The 17,568-nt window shown below is 26.5% G+C and overlaps 1 protein-coding gene across 2 annotated transcripts; it reads right to left on the bottom strand.

Moving 5' to 3' along the window:
* Window positions 1–208: 208 nt before the first annotated feature.
* Window positions 209–13,413, bottom strand: LOC122858053 (NADPH oxidase 5). 2 transcript variants are annotated; one of them, XM_044160712.1, is made up of 19 exons: window positions 13,151–13,206; window positions 11,856–12,118; window positions 8,359–8,453; window positions 8,014–8,125; window positions 7,828–7,925; window positions 7,515–7,635; window positions 7,204–7,354; window positions 6,754–6,964; window positions 6,338–6,564; window positions 6,076–6,264; window positions 5,578–5,771; window positions 5,190–5,511; window positions 3,613–3,754; window positions 3,336–3,502; window positions 2,993–3,134; window positions 2,717–2,928; window positions 2,106–2,287; window positions 1,597–1,806; window positions 209–1,056 (listed from the first exon to the last, which is right to left on the bottom strand). In XM_044160712.1, the coding sequence occupies exons 2-19, from the start codon at window positions 12,018–12,020 to the stop codon at window positions 655–657; spliced, it is 3,342 nt and encodes a 1,113-aa protein (XP_044016647.1). In that variant the 5' UTR covers window positions 12,021–12,118; window positions 13,151–13,206; the 3' UTR covers window positions 209–654. The 2 variants fall into 2 exon arrangements, with proteins under 2 accessions (XP_044016647.1, XP_044016646.1); XM_044160711.1 differs by having other exon boundaries at window positions 11,856–13,413.
* Between the last annotated feature and the right edge of the window lie 4,155 nt (window positions 13,414–17,568).

The raw sequence follows: 17,568 nt of genomic DNA, 5'->3' as shown, positions 1-17,568 counted from the left end.
TTTTTTTTATTTAAAATTCAATATTGATTTACATTTGTAAATATAAAATATGCATTACAATATATTCAATAAACAAATATTCACATTGTAATAAATAAACAAATATATAAAATTTTATAAAAAAAAATAAAAAAAAAAAAAATAATGTATATAAAACAATAAATTGAAAAATATTGATATTTGTTAAATTATCGATTAAAGAGCTGGAGAAAAAAAAAAATAATATGAGTAAATATATAGACAAAGCATAAATAAATATAAAAAAAATATAGTGAGTGCTCTCGGGTGTCCTTTGAAATGACATAGACATGATGTGTCGCAAAGGGAATATCTTCTTGCTTGCTTTTGCTATATTTATACAATCGATTAGTTTGATGATGAGGGTGTGAGATATATAAACCACCTACATGTGAATTGTGTTGGTTACGCAGTATGCTGGCTGTCGTGGACATACTGACGATTATTAATCGACGGATTATCAATGTGGGATCTCTTAAAATGACGACTAAAACCCGGACCATACACTACGAGTATAAAATATTTAGGTTACATGCATCAACTAATTTCGAAATTCAATGGAGAATACCAATTTATCTTTGTCTTTTTGTTTTTTGTGGATATTGTCAGTTGAAAATAATAAATAGCAATATTAAATTAAAAAGTTTCTTTACGAAAATTAAAACCAAATTGATCACATTTATAACGTAATATTCTTCCAAGTTGTGGTGGTCCACAGTAAAATACAGTAACTTTACCCTTTTTACGTTCTTGTAATTGTTTAAAAACCTTATCCCAATTTGGTCTACCAGCATTTGTACGTGTTTTTAATCCTGTTATAAGATCACGCTTTTCTTTTTCATGTAATAAATCCATTGCAAGCTGTAGACCAACAGCTTTCATATCATTTTTTTGTAATGCACTTGTTATATACATGTGCATTTCAAGAAAACGTTCCATAGTTGCACCAAGTTCAGCTTGCTCAATTTCAAGCTGGGACAATAGATTCACGAACCATTCGAATGAATGTTGGTCACGATTTATCCAGAAAAAGTCTACCTAAAAATTTAAGAAAAAATAAAAATTGAATAAAATTTTTTTTATATAATAAAAGAATATAAAAAATAATAAAAAAAAACAATTCAATTAGGTACAAGACTTTACAATGGATTTTCAGAGTAAAAAAAAAATTTATTTTTATTGTTCAATTTATTATTCGCTCTATACATATGTATATTGATAAAAAATATAAAATAAAATAACCAAGTGTAATTCGAATACTCTGAATATTTTATTTGAAAATTATTTCAACTTTCTTTGAAGCAAAGTGTATTAGGGTTGGTGTCATTACTCATAAATTGTAAAAAAAAAAAAATCTATAAAAATATTTATTTTATCCGCAAGATCCGTCTGATATATTTCACTATACGATTTTGATTGTATTCAAGATTCACTATACAATCTGGTTCAATTTACAAATATAAAAAAAAAAAAAAAAAAAGAAAGAGTATATGCAAGAGTATTGATTTTAGTTTGTAAAATAGGTAGAATAGATATAATAGTTTTTTGGGAATGGGAGAGAAATGTTATAACAAGTACCTTTCGTAAATTCATGACCGTGATAGGTATTTCACTGGCCCACGAGAATTGGCACTTGGGGCAGGTGTGTCTTGCCTTCCAGTATCTGTGCATTATCGACTGTAGAATTGAGGCAAAAGGCGTGACTCCGATTCCCGTTGCGATTAGTACGGCATGTTGAGCCTGGAAGATGTGACTTGAGGGTGCTCCATAGGGACCATCCAGTAAAATCTCAAGACAAAAACAATAATTATTATTATCATTGCTATTATTATTATTATAAAAAGTTTTTGTATAAAATACATTTAAAACTATTATTTAAAAATATTGTAAATTAAGGAAATATTTAAAGTGAATATATAAATTTTTAAATTATATAATAAAAAAAAAAAAATAAAAAAACAAACATACATTTGAAGATAAAGATAAAGAAAAAGTACGGGGTTAAAGTTTTTGGAAAAATAATAAAAAAGAATAATAAAAAAAATTTTAGAGAGAAAAATAAAAAATAATAATGGTATACCACTAACCTCGAGTGGTTTACCAACGGGATAGTTCATAGCTGGATGAGATGAAAATTGACTTTTTGTATCTATCATGATACTCGTTCTCTGTCCGATCATTTTGATCTTCCTCTCAAGTCGACCCTCTTCAGCAGCCCCTGCCAATGAAGCCGTCGTTGCTGTCTCTTGTTTTTCCTCCATCGAGTTTGCTGAAAGTCAATAAAATTGCTTTTTTACTTTTTTTTTTTCAAAACTATTTGTTTGAATACATTTAAATATATAAAATAAACATGTATATATTTTGACAATCTATACATTTATATATAAATATTATGAAAATTCTATATAGAAATAAAATATAAATGTTAAGCTGAAATAATAATTACTATTTTAAATATCAATCAAGCGTATAAATTATTTCGTAATTCATAAACTAAAATAATTATTCAAACAAAAGCATAACATGTTTAAGCTAATTATCAACGACTCATGGAATATAATTATCAAACAACACACACAAAAGCATCCAAATTATTACAGTTAATTTGACAATTTCATTGTAAGCTATTTAAAAAAGTTATTTTTTTTTATTTTGAATAATTATTGTAAATTAATAATTAATACATAATAATACTTACATGAATTTTCCATAATTTCATAATGATAATTTTCTAAACTTGGTGTTTTAAATGCAATGATTGTTGGTTTTGTTCTCATATATCTAAAACTTTGTGCAAGTGATTTATTTTGAGGACTTAAATAAGCTAATCCAAGTGACTTGAGTCTTGCTCGACGTATTTGAGCCTCATCAAAACTTTTTTCTGACTCTGATCTCATGTAATCTCGTAGTCTATTAAATAAAAAATTGATTTAATCAAAAAATCAATTGAATATATTTTTGTTTAATTACTTACGCCATTAATCGTTGTCTTTTTTTATATTTAGTCTGCATGTCTGGCATTGAAAATGATTTTTCGAGGGGTATTTTATTACCAAGAAGTAGCTGTCTCAGCTTTCTATCCCGAGGCGATCGTCCTAAATCTTGTGAGTTTGGTACTGAAAAGAATGCCATAAATAAATTTATTCTATAAAGATGATATCTTGAATCATCTATATATATTTCTTTTATTTTTATTTACATTTATTTTATATTATATAAAAAAAAAAAAAGAAAATACATATATATATTTATTTATATCAATAAATGATATCAGAGAATATTGGAAAAGTTCCAAGGGTCATTTCAATTCTACTTACGTTCTGGAGCAGACAAATAAGAAGTAGGTGAGTTGATGCTAGAACTCAAAGACGTTTTTCCACTGTCCGAAATAAAACGAGGGTTATCCAAGCCTCTTGGATCCTCAAGGGATACGTTTGATCCATCTTTTTCAATCATCAGTGTTGTTGATTTTGGCTTGTTCTTTCTGTATTTTATTTAATATTTTACAAAATATATATATAACTACATGTCTGAGATAACAAAACAGAAATTTTCCTTTTTTTTTTTATTTGCATTTAGATGATCTATACTTACTGTAAACTCATTTGTGATTCTGATCTACAAGACTCAATTGGTATAATATCACCACGTTCAAGTTTTTGTTGTTCTTTTTCAAAATATGCATACAATGTATTTGTCCATTCACCAACGGCTCTTATATGTAACCACATGTAATCTATAATATTTTAAATGAATTATTTTATATATTTTATATATCAATTTATCTCAATATTATATTTGTGAAAAATTAATTGATTGATTGACAGTGTTACTGAAAAAAAAAAAAATATACAAGCATATTGATTTTGCAATTATTCGCATGCCAGGGTATTTATATATAAACGCATTTTAAGTGGAAACTCAATAAATAATAATAAAAAAAAAACTGTTTGCAGTTAATAAAAATAATACCATTAGAACGTTCAGTGGTTCAGAAATATTTGGAGCATTGTTAATTGGTTGTTATATAAATTGCAAATAAATTTTTTTATTTTAACTTTTTGTTTATTTAATTAATAACAATTATTTAATATTTTGAAGATTCATTGATTATTTATATGGTTGATTAAATATTTTTAATAACTAGTTATTAATTTATCGTATTTATTTTTATCTTGTTTGAGTGTACATGAGGTAATATATTTATTGAACTAGATTGGAAGATTTATAAATAAGTAAAAGTTATAGAATTTTTTTTTTGCAACAGTTTAATGATAATTGCTTGTTTATTTTATGTATTTTTTTAATGAATTTTGTTTTTTTTTTTCAATGATTTAATGGTAATGCCAGTTGAATTCCTAACATTTTATTATTAATTTACGTGTATGAAATCACGCTTTTACAAGATGATATATAAAAAAAAAAATTGTCATTAGAAAATTCCAGTTTTTTTTTTTTTTTTATCCTTTAATTTATTTGATAAAAAATCATAATTTGATTGGCCTGTATTCCAAAGTCTTTGTCATGAATGCACAACTAAAGTTTGTTACAGTGATTACCGGAAAAACTTGAAAAAGTTTTAAAGCAAAAAAAAACAAACCCCCATGAATAAGATGATAATAAAATTATAAAAAAAAAAAAAATCAATCAAGGCTAATTAGGACAAAGTAAGCAATTAATTTTTTGATTATTTTTTTAGATCTATTTTATTTTTCAAAGGGTCATTTACTATTTTTAACAAGTGCCTTTGTTGGATCAGACTTTTTAATTCGTTGTCCTTGACGCCTCATTGTCATGTCAAGCTTTTAACTTTTTGATTTTTTTTTTTTCGACTTGCATCAGAAGCAGAGCAGAGCAGCAGTTGTACCCCCAGAATTGAAAAAAATAAAAAATAAAAAAGATAAAAATCTTAGCACCTGGCGGCTGCTGCTTGAGAATGTACGTTTTCAATTCACCCGAGGTAAAAAGTTTTCCCTGTCTCTCATGGAAAAAGTTGTAAGGAGGCAACTTTTTAAAGTGGCATTGCAAGGGCTTTGTGAGTGAGACCCCTTCAGACAAGGCCAGAATGAAATAAAAAAAAAAAAGCGCCAACGAGGACGAAAAATAAAAATAAATAAAACAGGAAATATATATAATAAAATAAAATTGAAAAAAAGAAAAAAAAGGCTTACCCTCTTGCTCGGGAGCACTGCTGATTGTAAAAGGATGCCATTCGTAGCGTGCTATAACTGGTATATTGACAAAAACATAATCACCCGGACGAAAAACCAAATGTTGAGGACGTTTGATTACTAAATGAGTGACCCGTGATGGTAGTAAAAGACCTGAACTGATGTATGTTTTTCCTCGTTCAGATCGTAACCACATGAAACGCCTAACACGTTCAACAACATATATTGCACCAGGTAAAACAAACCATTTCCAAAAATTTGGTCCATGAAATATCATTAAAATCCAAAATGGTATATACAACAAATGAGACCAATAAAATATCTGTTGAATAATTATTTCATTAATATATATTTTATATAATATTATTATAAATTTTATAATACTTACTTCAAAGCATCCACCACGTCGAACAAATGGCATTGAACAAACAGACATTACAATCAAAATAATAATCAATGTTATACCAGTTGGATTAGCAACACCTCCAATGAGACCAAATAATCCAGGTTTACTTGTCAATAGCCATTCTGACATTGTATAATGTTCACTGTTTAAAATATTATCCTCAACCACTACCATACCTAATTTTTTTTAAAAAAGAAAAATATAAAAGAAATTTTATAAAATTTAGATCACAATTTAAAATTTATAACTCGGTGCAGATTTAAATTTTTTTATTATCAATTGAATTAAAGCTATTTATTTTTAAAAAATATCATTTTAAAATTAATTAGAAAGAAAATAAATAATTTATGGAATTTTAAAAACAATATTAATAATGTCTGACTATTGCCTGATTTTATCACTTGTTAAAAATTAATAACATCCGTTTTTGTATTTATTTATATATTTTATATTTTAATTTAATGAAAAAATATATATTACCAAAATTTAAAAGATGAGCAATTGTGTGAATAATACTGAGTACACCAATTGTAACCCCCACCATTTTATGAAGATAAATATGATGATCAAGAGGTAAAATTGAACTAAAACCATGAGTTCTCAAAAAGGTTATACACTGTCGTAGCATCAAGACGAGAATAATTGTGCAATCAAAGTTTAAACATTGACCTAAAATCAAATTAAATTTGCATTATCTTGAATATATATACAAAGTTATTGTTATAGTTTAAATATAATTTACCACAAGCTCGTGCAACCATGGTAAAACAATTTGAATGACGATATTCATATATTCTTGATAAAAATAATATTGTATTTATTATTATAAATACTGATAGAAATAAAATAAATACATAATTATTTTTTAAATAAGGTTTTGTCAGTTGATATGGTCTTAGTATATCCATAAATCTTATTTTATTTCGTCGAGTTGTTTCTGGTTTTGGTGGTACCATCCATCGATCTATACTGCATATAATAATTGAAAATAATAAATTAATTATGTCAATTATATTTTATAATGATAATGTATATGAGAAAAATCGATGAAAATAAAATGAAATTAATTTAATTAGTTTAATTGAAAGTGATGATGGATAACAAGATTTTTATTTGTCAATGTGATCAGTGTGATCCTATCTTATATTCAGCTCTTACCTGATTGATAGATTTTCAAGAAGACCCTCGTGTTTTTCTAGTTGCTTTTTCAATGATTCAAACGTGATAGCTCCTCTGTTTTCTTGATCCGCATCTTCAAATAGGGCAAGTGTTAAATCCTCAATCTGTTCATCACTAAATTTCATACTATTTTCTTCCATGCAAGCTCTCATCACGTGCTCGAGTTCACGGTGCTGAATCAACCCGTCACCTTTTACATTGAAAACCATAAACTTACGACGTGTCCACATTATATACACTATTTTTACATCTCTTCAATCATTAATTTTAGTTTTTTTATTTTATTTCATTTCTTGGACACAATGGCTACAATGTTACGTGATACTGCAGATGATTTTTTTTTTTTTCTTTTAAATTATATCTTTTGTTTGTTTTTTTTTCCATTCACTTGGTAGATAAAAAAAAACAAAGTTAAAAAAAATAACTCACCGTCTATGTCGTAGACTTTAAAAAGAAATCGTATCTTGTCATCCGGAGTTTTACCCGCAAATTGATGCATCGCGTCAAGAAACTCCTGAAGAGATATTGAGCCTGAATTGTCCTTGTCGAATATTTGAAATACTCGTTCAGTAAAAAAAGGCTAAAAAATATAAAAACTTGAATAGATTTTTTTTCTATTTTGTTGCAAATATATATATGTTTATTCTATATTTATTTATATTATTAGAATTATTTATTACAATAGTTTTCGATATATATAAAATGTATATACTAGATAGTAAAAAAATTTACTGCCTCACGTTTTTCGATATAACGATTTTCTTGAATTCTTCGCGACGTATTTCTCGCTCGTTTCCAACTGTCTGCTTGAAGATTTTCTCCAGCCATTCCAGATTGCCTTTATCGAATCCAGCTCGTGATCTTATTTTTTATTTTTATATATATTCATGTTGTTTATTATTTCAAAGATCAAATTGATGAAATTTTTTAACAAAACAGAAATTGCATATAAAAATAAAAGAAACAAAAAAAAAATAACCGTCATTTCCATTTAATTTGTTTTCAATATTTTTTAATTATTTACCAAGATTTATATGGTTCATGAATATTTACCTGGGACTACTAATTGCAGCAATAAACTCCATGATTTGAATTGGTAAAACGTAGCCAGAATTTTCTTGTTCAATTAGTCTGTATAATTTATCAATCACCTGTGATTTAAAATTACGAACAAAATTATATATTAATTTTCATTAAAATAATAAATATCTAAATGCAAAAAAAAAAAAAAATACTTACACCTTTAGCGTGAAAAATAATATTAAATGTATTTAAATCAACTGGTTTTTCTCCACATAATACATAAGCAACACTTTCAAGTTGATCAATAAAGTCCATCTGTTTGTCATTTCTGATAAAAATTAATGAAAAAAAAATATAAATAATCAGAGTTTTGATGAATTTTCGATGTGACATGCTTGTACGTGACATCTCAATAAATTTATTGTTGAAATAAAAAGTGACAGTCATAATGTTAAATATATAATCTAACAATAAATAATATATATAAACAAAGGAAACTTTTTAAAGAATAAAAAACAAAAGAAATAAAAAATAAATATAGTGTTGAAATAAGATACTTACGTCAAGCGTGCTTTGAGAAATTCAATCCACTCGTCTTGTTTCAACATGCCATCTCTGTCTTGATCGAAGAGCATGAACAATTTTCCAAGTAGCACCTAAAAGTTACCACATTTTATACATACAGATATAAAATATAATAATACATATAACACACCAGGTGTATAATGACTTTGTGACTTTGAATTGTGAATCATCGCAACTGCTCCAGATCCTCTAGGTCTAACATGTGACACATGGATCATATATATATATATATAATAAATAAACTAAGACGAGATTTATAATATGACATTGCACAAGTAATATAGTGACTACATTATATCTTCTCACCGCGTACGAATTAAATAATTCACACACTTGAATTCTTTGATCCAAAAAAGTATCTTAAATCTCTCTATAATATTCCATTATATTCGTATTTTTTATATTTAAAATTTCCATCATCATTCTAACATATATATATGCTTATAATTTTACAGTAAATTAAAAATAAAAAATTTAAAATGCGACAAAAAAGTTTTGTATATTAAATTGAAAATTTAAAGAAAAAAATTATTATTTTGCTTTGTCAGCAATGGTTTTTTGTTATTTATTTAAAGAGTCATTTTTAATATGTATTTGGTAATTTTGATGATATAATTTTATGATCTGTGATACCTTTTATTTGTATTTACACAAACGATCAATTGAGAAACAGGTCAATGCCATGGCCGTGCGTCCGGTGCAATGCCAATCTTGGCATTCAGTTCCTCGCCCTTTCTCGACATTGTCTGTATTTATACATACATACATATTGTATGTATTTGTTAAATTGTTGTGTGATTGTTTTTATATGTATTGGCACAATTCGATCTAATTCTTGAACACAAAACTCGAGCAAACTCAGTAATTACGAGTGTTTCACTTGTCGAGAATCGAGATGAAGCCAATTATCATTCCATTATTCTGAATAATTCACAATTACTTTGGTATCTTATTGCCATTTATTATTGTTATTATTTCTTTTTTTTTTTTTTTTTTATATATTTATATTTTAATTGTATATATCTCGAGGCTATGTTATTATTTATATTGATGTTATATATAAAATGTTTATTTTGTTGATACACATAATATCAATAAATTACAATATATAAATTTATTGATTTTAAATAATTTAATCAAACTGTATTAAATATATACAGACATATTTTAAATTTATAATTCAATTGTAATAAAAAGAAAATATAAAAATTATTATTATTATTTGTTGGTAACACGTGTTAGTGATTGAACGCAAATAAATAATAAAAAAACTTAGTAAAAGTCCAACGAAGAGTATGCGGTTAAAAAGGTATATTACGTGAAAATTTGAGAAAATTTATTAAATTCAATATGTCGAAAAATTTATTGAGGTTATTAATTTAACTTGAAAAACAAAAAAAAAATTACTATTTAATTATTTATTCATATAATAAAAATAAAAAAAGTTAATATTACAATTTTTATATATTTGATTGATTGAAAATTTTAATTTGTTTATAAATAATATTTTATTATTTTAATGTAAATATAAATTGCTAAATGTTTTATTTAATTCTACGTTTAAATTATTTTGGAATTAATTAATTTGAGTTGTAGTTTATATTATCAAAAGTCATATTACAGTTTTACTAATTTTTCTATATATTCATATTTAATAAAATATTGTTATATGAATATTAAATTAATATTCAAATAAAAAAGCTAGTGTGGTTATTATATTACGGTTACTATTGCTTATCAAGAACGTCATCATATTTATCAATATTACTTAATTGAAATAATATATAGATTTGAATATTGTATAAAAATATAACCATTTATATAAATAAGTAAACATAAATAGAAAAAGTTAGCGTGCGGTTACTACGTGTGATTGCTAATTATATTTTTTTATCAAAGATAATAATACAATTGACTTTATAAAAAGCTGTAATATGACTTCAATACTAAAATGATTTAATGATTGTTTATAATTTGATCCAATGATATTTTTGTTCATCACAATAATTATAATATTGATTATAAACTTGAAATAAATATAGTAATTCATGGAAATGAAAAATAAGAAAAGTACTTCACGTAATTAATAAAAATTACAATTATGATAAAGAAAATAGTATTAATAATCATATACATAATATTATATACAACGACGCGCCGGAGGCGCGGGGTAACCCTTGTAATAAAAATAAAAAAAGTTAATGTTACAATTTTTATATATTGAATGATACTTGTTTAAAAAAGTTTTAAATATATTTTATTATTTTAAAATGTAAATATGAAATTGATAAAAATCAGAGAATTTATTTAAATCAATCTATTAAATAAATATATTTTTGAATGGAGTTAAACAAGTTCAAAATTATAATTATACAAACACACACATTTTTAAAAAAGTTTACAATAGAGTGATTTACTAATATATAGAGAGAAAAAAAAGAGAGAGAGAGAGAGAGAGTTGTATTAGCCAGAGGCGTCAAGGTCTTGTTGCCCGAGGCAATTGAGTGCCTTGAACAAATACTAGTTCTTGAATAGATCGCCTGTACGATTTGCCAGCTTGAACTACCCGATCACGTACACACATTGGTGATTTTGCGTAAACCTTCCATCCCTTCCTATCAAACCAATATACCTATATACCTATGTATAGTCAACTCAGATCAAATAACACATATATACATATTAACTTGCTAAGAGTTTATATATACCTCAACCAATCTTCGTGTACCTATCTCTTCATCATCCCTTAAATTTGTATATAACTATATACATATTTTATGGGGCTCAAAATCCAGCACAACTCTTGGATCACGATTCATCGATTATTACGATATGAATATAGGAAATAAAATCCCTAATATTATAACTTCCCTTCCCTTCTTCACAAGGATAGTAGGGAAAGTGTTCCGGAGAAAATCCCCGTAGATGATTGCTTGTGGAAAAAGGGGGATATTCCTGTGACTGCATGCAGTGTGTGTTTTGTTATACACAAAGTTAACTTGTATATATAGATAATACAATATCTACCACTTAACTTTACTCTTTAGTCAACTTGTGCATTCTCGTTATCTAGAAGACGAGCTTCGTGCTTTTAAGGTTTCTCTCTTCGTATATGAAAACTATGTGCATACAACAATGTTTGTCTTATAGATCGTGTATATTCAACTCCTTTTACCCTTTATCATCAAAACCAAACCTTCAACAAATTATTCGTCAAGTGTCTAATTTAAATGTTACAGTTTGCAATGTCTATTATGTCGTCGATATAAAGGGCCAATGTAATATAATATCTATACATCTTTCAAAACTATTTCTTGTCATTAAATTTTGTTGTATACATTGTAATGGAATTTACAGTATATAATCTTGTTGAGTTTTAAATAATTTGATTTTATATATAAATGTGTTTAAATATAGTGTTTAAATTTTTATGATGTTATAATGGATAACTAAGATAATAAATAATAAATTACCTCATCTTGAAAGAGTTTTCTGAAAGCATCACGACTGTACTTTGGGGATCCCTCAAGTTTAAGAAAATCCGAGCACTCCTTCAGGGTTGTACTTCTACGTTTTTCAATAAGACACTCCTCTTCCATTGAGCTCATGCACTCCACTCGAATCTCGTAATTTACCATCGTAAAATTCTTTCACTTGGGCTGATTTTTTTATTTTTTTTTTTTTTTCAACCACCAAGAAAATATACACACACACTTTCAGAGGGTGAAAGTTAAATCTGCGCTCGTATATTATTGTAGTAATAAAAAAAAAAAGATTAAAAAAATGAAAAAAAAAATCAACGATAAATATAAATGTTCAACAATCACTGTACATGTAGTGCATACGATGAAAAGTGTATGAATGAAAGAAAAAAAAAAAAAAGAAGGTTGAGGAAAAAAATAAAGAAATGTAAAACTGTCAATAAGAAAAAATTGAAGGAAAAATAAAAAATAAATAAAATTGTCGAAGAAGTGCTTGTCAAAGTCGTTCACTCAATCATTTCCAAATTCCAATGTTAAAAAATACGTTTTTCGTTCGAATAATGCAATACAAAGAAAGCAATAATAAAAATCGAATGTGGTAGAGAAAGAGAGAGAGATGTATGAATAAAGAGAAAAAAAAATTTATTGAGAATTTGGTGTGTAGGGATAGAAACTAGGCAATTCGAGACGTTTGCAAACACACTTGAACGTTCGTTTGGTCCAACGAATTTCTACTAAAAAATGAATGAAAAAAAAAAATGAGAAAGAGAAAGAAAAAAAAAATAATAAAAATAATGAAAGAGTGTAAAATGAGTTGGGTATAGGAGACAAGCGTGAGTTTGGTTTTTAAAAAAAATAAAGTAAAAAAAACAAATAAAAATATAAATGAAATAAAATAGAAAATAGTTTGAAGAAAAATCACTTTGAAGTTGTTTCTCTTTTTCACGAGAAAACGCACGCGTCCATCTCAGAATAAAAAATAATAAAAAAAAAGAAGATGCTTCTGCAATTTTATCAGCAAAAGTAGTCTCCACAGTTAGCAAGGAATAAATATATATATATTGTACCACCCGTCACCTCCCAGGAAAGCTTTTTCTTCACTCGATTCACAAGCACAAGCTACCACTACTACTATTACTACAACAACTACCACCCCCTTTCACTCACACTCCCTTTAAATGTCGCTTGAAACAACATGAAAGAGTTGAACAAGAATTGTATATGTCTGTATCGACACAACTTGTTCAAAACAAACCAAATCACTCGATTCATCAATCCGAACTCACTTGAATTCCTTCAATTTTACGTTTTATCACATACCAGTTTATATTTTTTTCTTTATTTATATTTATTTATATTTATTTTATATGCACGTTTTATTAAATCGCTTTTAAAAAATTCTATTGAACATGTAAAAGATATATATACACATTTTTTTCGTTGATAACTATTTGAATTATTTTTTTTTTTTTTTTATGTCTCACTGTGTGTATTATAGTAAAGACAAACTTGTTCTTGGATGTAACTCGATTGGGGCTGGCAATGATGCTGTGATACTCATAAATAAAATAAAAAAAAAAATCATATATAATGATAATTTAAAAATATAAAATTAAATGTGGGGGATATATTGTAAATTGTGGATAAATGGTGGAGGTAGCCTTTCACTTTTTGACAGAGACCTCTGCGTGTGTTATCGGATCCAATATATATACAATATATATCATGCCAACTCTTCATTGAAACCACCAAACACTAGATTGCTCTCGATTTTTTTTTTCATTTTAAATGCTCATTGATCGTTTGATATTTTGTATATAATTTCTATTTGTTTTTTTTTTTTTTTTTTTTTTTTAAAAAAACAATCAGTTTGCTATTTTGTAGAATATATTTTATTGATATTTAATTTTTAATCAATATTTAGCTTTTAAAAATATACATGAAAATAATATTTGTGAGAGTGTGGTATAATTTTTAAATTCGTCATGGTGTATATAATCCACCGCATTATTTGAAGGTAAACGAGCCTCTCCAATATTTTCTCAATTCGAAGAAAGTTAAAATGTAAAAATATAAATTAACAACAACCTCTCTCAAGTCTATAAACAAGTTGACCTGTATATATACACTGTAAAAGCCTCAAAATGGCACACAAAAAAATAATAATAATAATGAAAAAAAAAAACATGATAATGTCTTAATCGTATTAAACACTAGCACGATATATCAGTCAATCTTATTCTTAAACTTACTAATATATTAGTAGTATACTAGGCTCATGTAATAACAACAATAATAATAATAAAAATAATAAAATTTTATTATTATTTGTGTATAAAAATTTTTGTTAATAAGGGATTGTTTTTAGAGATAAAAATAAAAAGATGTTGAAATGAAGACAAAAGTCTGTGTTAAAGTAGGAAAAACAAAGTTTATTCGACCGCTGAGGTGTTCTGTAGTAATAACGATGTCCCATAGCAATTTCAACGGGGAAAACTGTTTTATTGCAAACTCGTAAATTGTGATACTTGAAGAGGATCGTAAAAGCCTCAGTCGTTTTCTCTAATGACGAAGAAGAAATGAATGAACCAACTATATACATAGATATTATATTGCAAACCTTATATTATTATTTTTTTTTTTTTGCTATTTCTGGTTGAAATAACTCTCTCACTATCACATACAAGAATCTCATCGACAATTTAACCGCCAAGCTATCTCTCATAGTTGCTGAAAATTAACTTAAATCTCTCTCTGGGTACACTCAAATCCTGTTTAATCCATTGAAACCTTATGGGTCATTTCACTGATTTCATTGAAATTTTCCATAATTATTATATTGGCTTTTTGTCAGTAACAAATATATATTAATTCACATTCTATTATTGTTCATTTATTATTAACAAACCATTAATGAATACTGATTAAATATCATGGATATTATTTCTGATTATTTGCTTTGAACGTATTAATATTTTTTTAATTGTACAGATTTTTTTTCAAAACAAATATGCACTGAATAATTGAATATTTATACTGCAATATTTATTTTTTTTTCTTCATTGTGTTTACGAATATTTATACAAATAGAATTTTTAATATTTTCAATGAAAACAATAGAAATGTTACTATTGTGAATTGTGTTTATATTTTTTAGAAAATAAAATTAAAAAAAAAAAAAAAAAACTTTTTCAATTATTATTATTATTATATTGTATAAAATTTAATATAAATTTTTTATATTATATATCAACATCAAGTTTGCTTTCCTATTTGCCATTGCTATATATAAATATAATCACAAGTTATATATTGGTGAAAAAAAAAATAAAAAAATGATCATTTGTATTGAAGGTAGAAATTGAAAAATATATATCAACATTTTTCTTCGAACCGGAAATTGAATAATAATATATATATAAATACAAAATTTTATTCTTCCGGAAGTAAAACAGTGAAAGAGAAAGAGACAGAGAAAGCTTTAAAAAAAAAAAAAATTGAGCTTTAAAAATTGTTTGATTTAATTAAATTTGTTAAAATTCAAGTTATTATATTTAAAAAAAAAAAAAACTGATTTTATAGATAAATATAAATATTGGGTGTATTTAAATTTCGAGTCAATGAAGCAATTATGTTTTATAAACACAAAAGTGATGAGTGTGTATAGTTATGTGTATATATTTTGAGGACAGATGTTATGATATCGATATACGAGGAAATTGTCGCTATCAGTTTGTTGTAGATTTTGATCAGTGATAACTTTTCATGGCTATATTTCTTGTCTATATATATGTCCAATCATTTGGTCGTCAGTATATAACGATCGTACTCGTTGTTGCCGGATGTTGCCCTAGGCAATGCAAATATTAGATTTATTCATCGATCGATTGACATGATTGCTTGTTCATCGGGTGAGAATAGAGGACATGAATCTAGTAATTATATTGGGTCTTTGTAAATCCGAGAAACTAATTATTATCATCATCATCATCATCATCATCATCATCATCATCATCATCATCATCATCATCATCGTCATCAGCTAATCATTAAAGTAATAAGAGGTAAAAGCTGGTACAGTTGTAATTAAATATGTTTTATGTTTCACAAAAGTTTTAAGCTACATAATTATTATTTATTTATTTATAGAGGTTATATAATATTATTTTTTCATATATCAGGATTCGTGTTTAATCGTTAAAATCCTGATGCATATTTACACTGAGGGTTATAAACAAATGTATCATGATTTATGATGATGAAATTATTATAATGTTTAAGCGGTAATTTATCATAAAATGTGATGTGTTGTCTTTATCCAACAATCTAAATAATAATATTTTTAATCTGTTAAAACTTTATTTTATAATAATAAATACATAATAAATATGTAACCAGAATTATTTTTCATTTTAACCTCGTCTTATTGCCTCAGGAGAATTATCAATATATTTTATCACTTGCGTACTTGTTAAAAAATAATTGAACACTTGTCTTATATACCTATCTATGATACATCATCAATATATAAAATGAAAGAAAAAAAAAAAAAAACCATTGACAAAATAGAATTACATATTGTATAGAGATGAAAAGAATATAGCATAAAGATGAAGAAAAAAAATAAAAATATATATTCATTTCAAACTGACCTCAGACAATCATCAGTTGAATCTGGCAATTTCCAATTTTCCGCTTCGTATAATCTCGAGAGAAATTCACATTTATTAGTAAATGCATGTGTTCTATATATATATAAATCGAAGAAAAGCTATCAGGACCATAGAAATATCTGCAGGTATAATATGGTTTGGTTTAAAAAGGTGGAAAACTAAAAATGAATGAAAATAAAAAAAATATAGAAAGCTGAGATATAACATTAAATGAGAATAACAGAGTCAAGTATAGAAAGAGACAATGTGAAGTTAGCCTGCGGAAAAGCGACGGGATAACCAATCACTTGTATGAACGATCCAAAACTAATTCCCCTTATCCCCGCGGGTTTGATTGATTGCGGGTAAGATTCGATCGATCGACCAACCGAACAACCATATAACAACGTGTCTGTCTGTCCACTATATATGTGTGTGTGTATTTCATATGTATATACGAATGTGGCCGCATCCCACCTCGTTTAGCCACAAACGGTAGTTAAACGACACGGCCATATGGATCGAAAGTGGACATTATCAGAATTATATGTATGCACTATATACATATATAAATGTAAATCCATAAAAAAAAAGCAGCAAAAAATTGTCCTCCAGCAAAATCTCATCCTCTTGTGATTTCTCTATGACCAACCCCATCATTGACAAACTTTTTTTTGTCCTTCTTCAATTTTTTTTCTATTATTTTTCTTCTTTTTCCATATATAGTTTTTCAGCAACCTGCGCTCATTTCAAATTTACATCCGGTTTTAGTTTGTTTGTATATATGTATATATATATAATATCCTGCCACTGTTTCATTCTGCACTATGCACAGTTGAAGAGCGAGAGAGCATTTGTGTTCTTCGAAAATTCATGAAAGCTCAACCCTTTCGATAAATCCTATCCCAATTTTGTGGCGATCCATAACACAATCTGCGTGGGGATTGCGCTTGCGTTTGTTGCACTTGTCTAGCACCTGCGCCAAGTTCGATCCATCCCTTCGTCATAGCATACACTGTTTTTGATTCTACTACTGCTGCTGCTGCTGCTGG

This window comes from Aphidius gifuensis, linkage group LG5, assembly GCF_014905175.1.
Source record: "Aphidius gifuensis isolate YNYX2018 linkage group LG5, ASM1490517v1, whole genome shotgun sequence".
Taxonomy (NCBI): Eukaryota; Metazoa; Arthropoda; class Insecta; order Hymenoptera; family Braconidae; genus Aphidius; species Aphidius gifuensis.
Note: the sequence above shows the minus strand (reverse complement) of the source record. Positions and strands in the feature narration are given on the sequence as shown.

Coding starts and splice junctions, on each gene's coding strand:
- LOC122858053 (XM_044160711.1), bottom strand. CDS start 12,020: ATGGTAAATTACGAGATTCGAGTGGAGTGCATGAGCTCAATGGAAGAG. Junction 8,126..8,358: donor TTTCTCAAAGCACGCTTGAC/GTAAGTATCTTA, acceptor AATTTTTATCAG/AAATGACAAACAGATGGACT. Junction 6,265..6,337: donor CATGGTTGCACGAGCTTGTG/GTAAATTATATT, acceptor ATTTGATTTTAG/GTCAATGTTTAAACTTTGAT.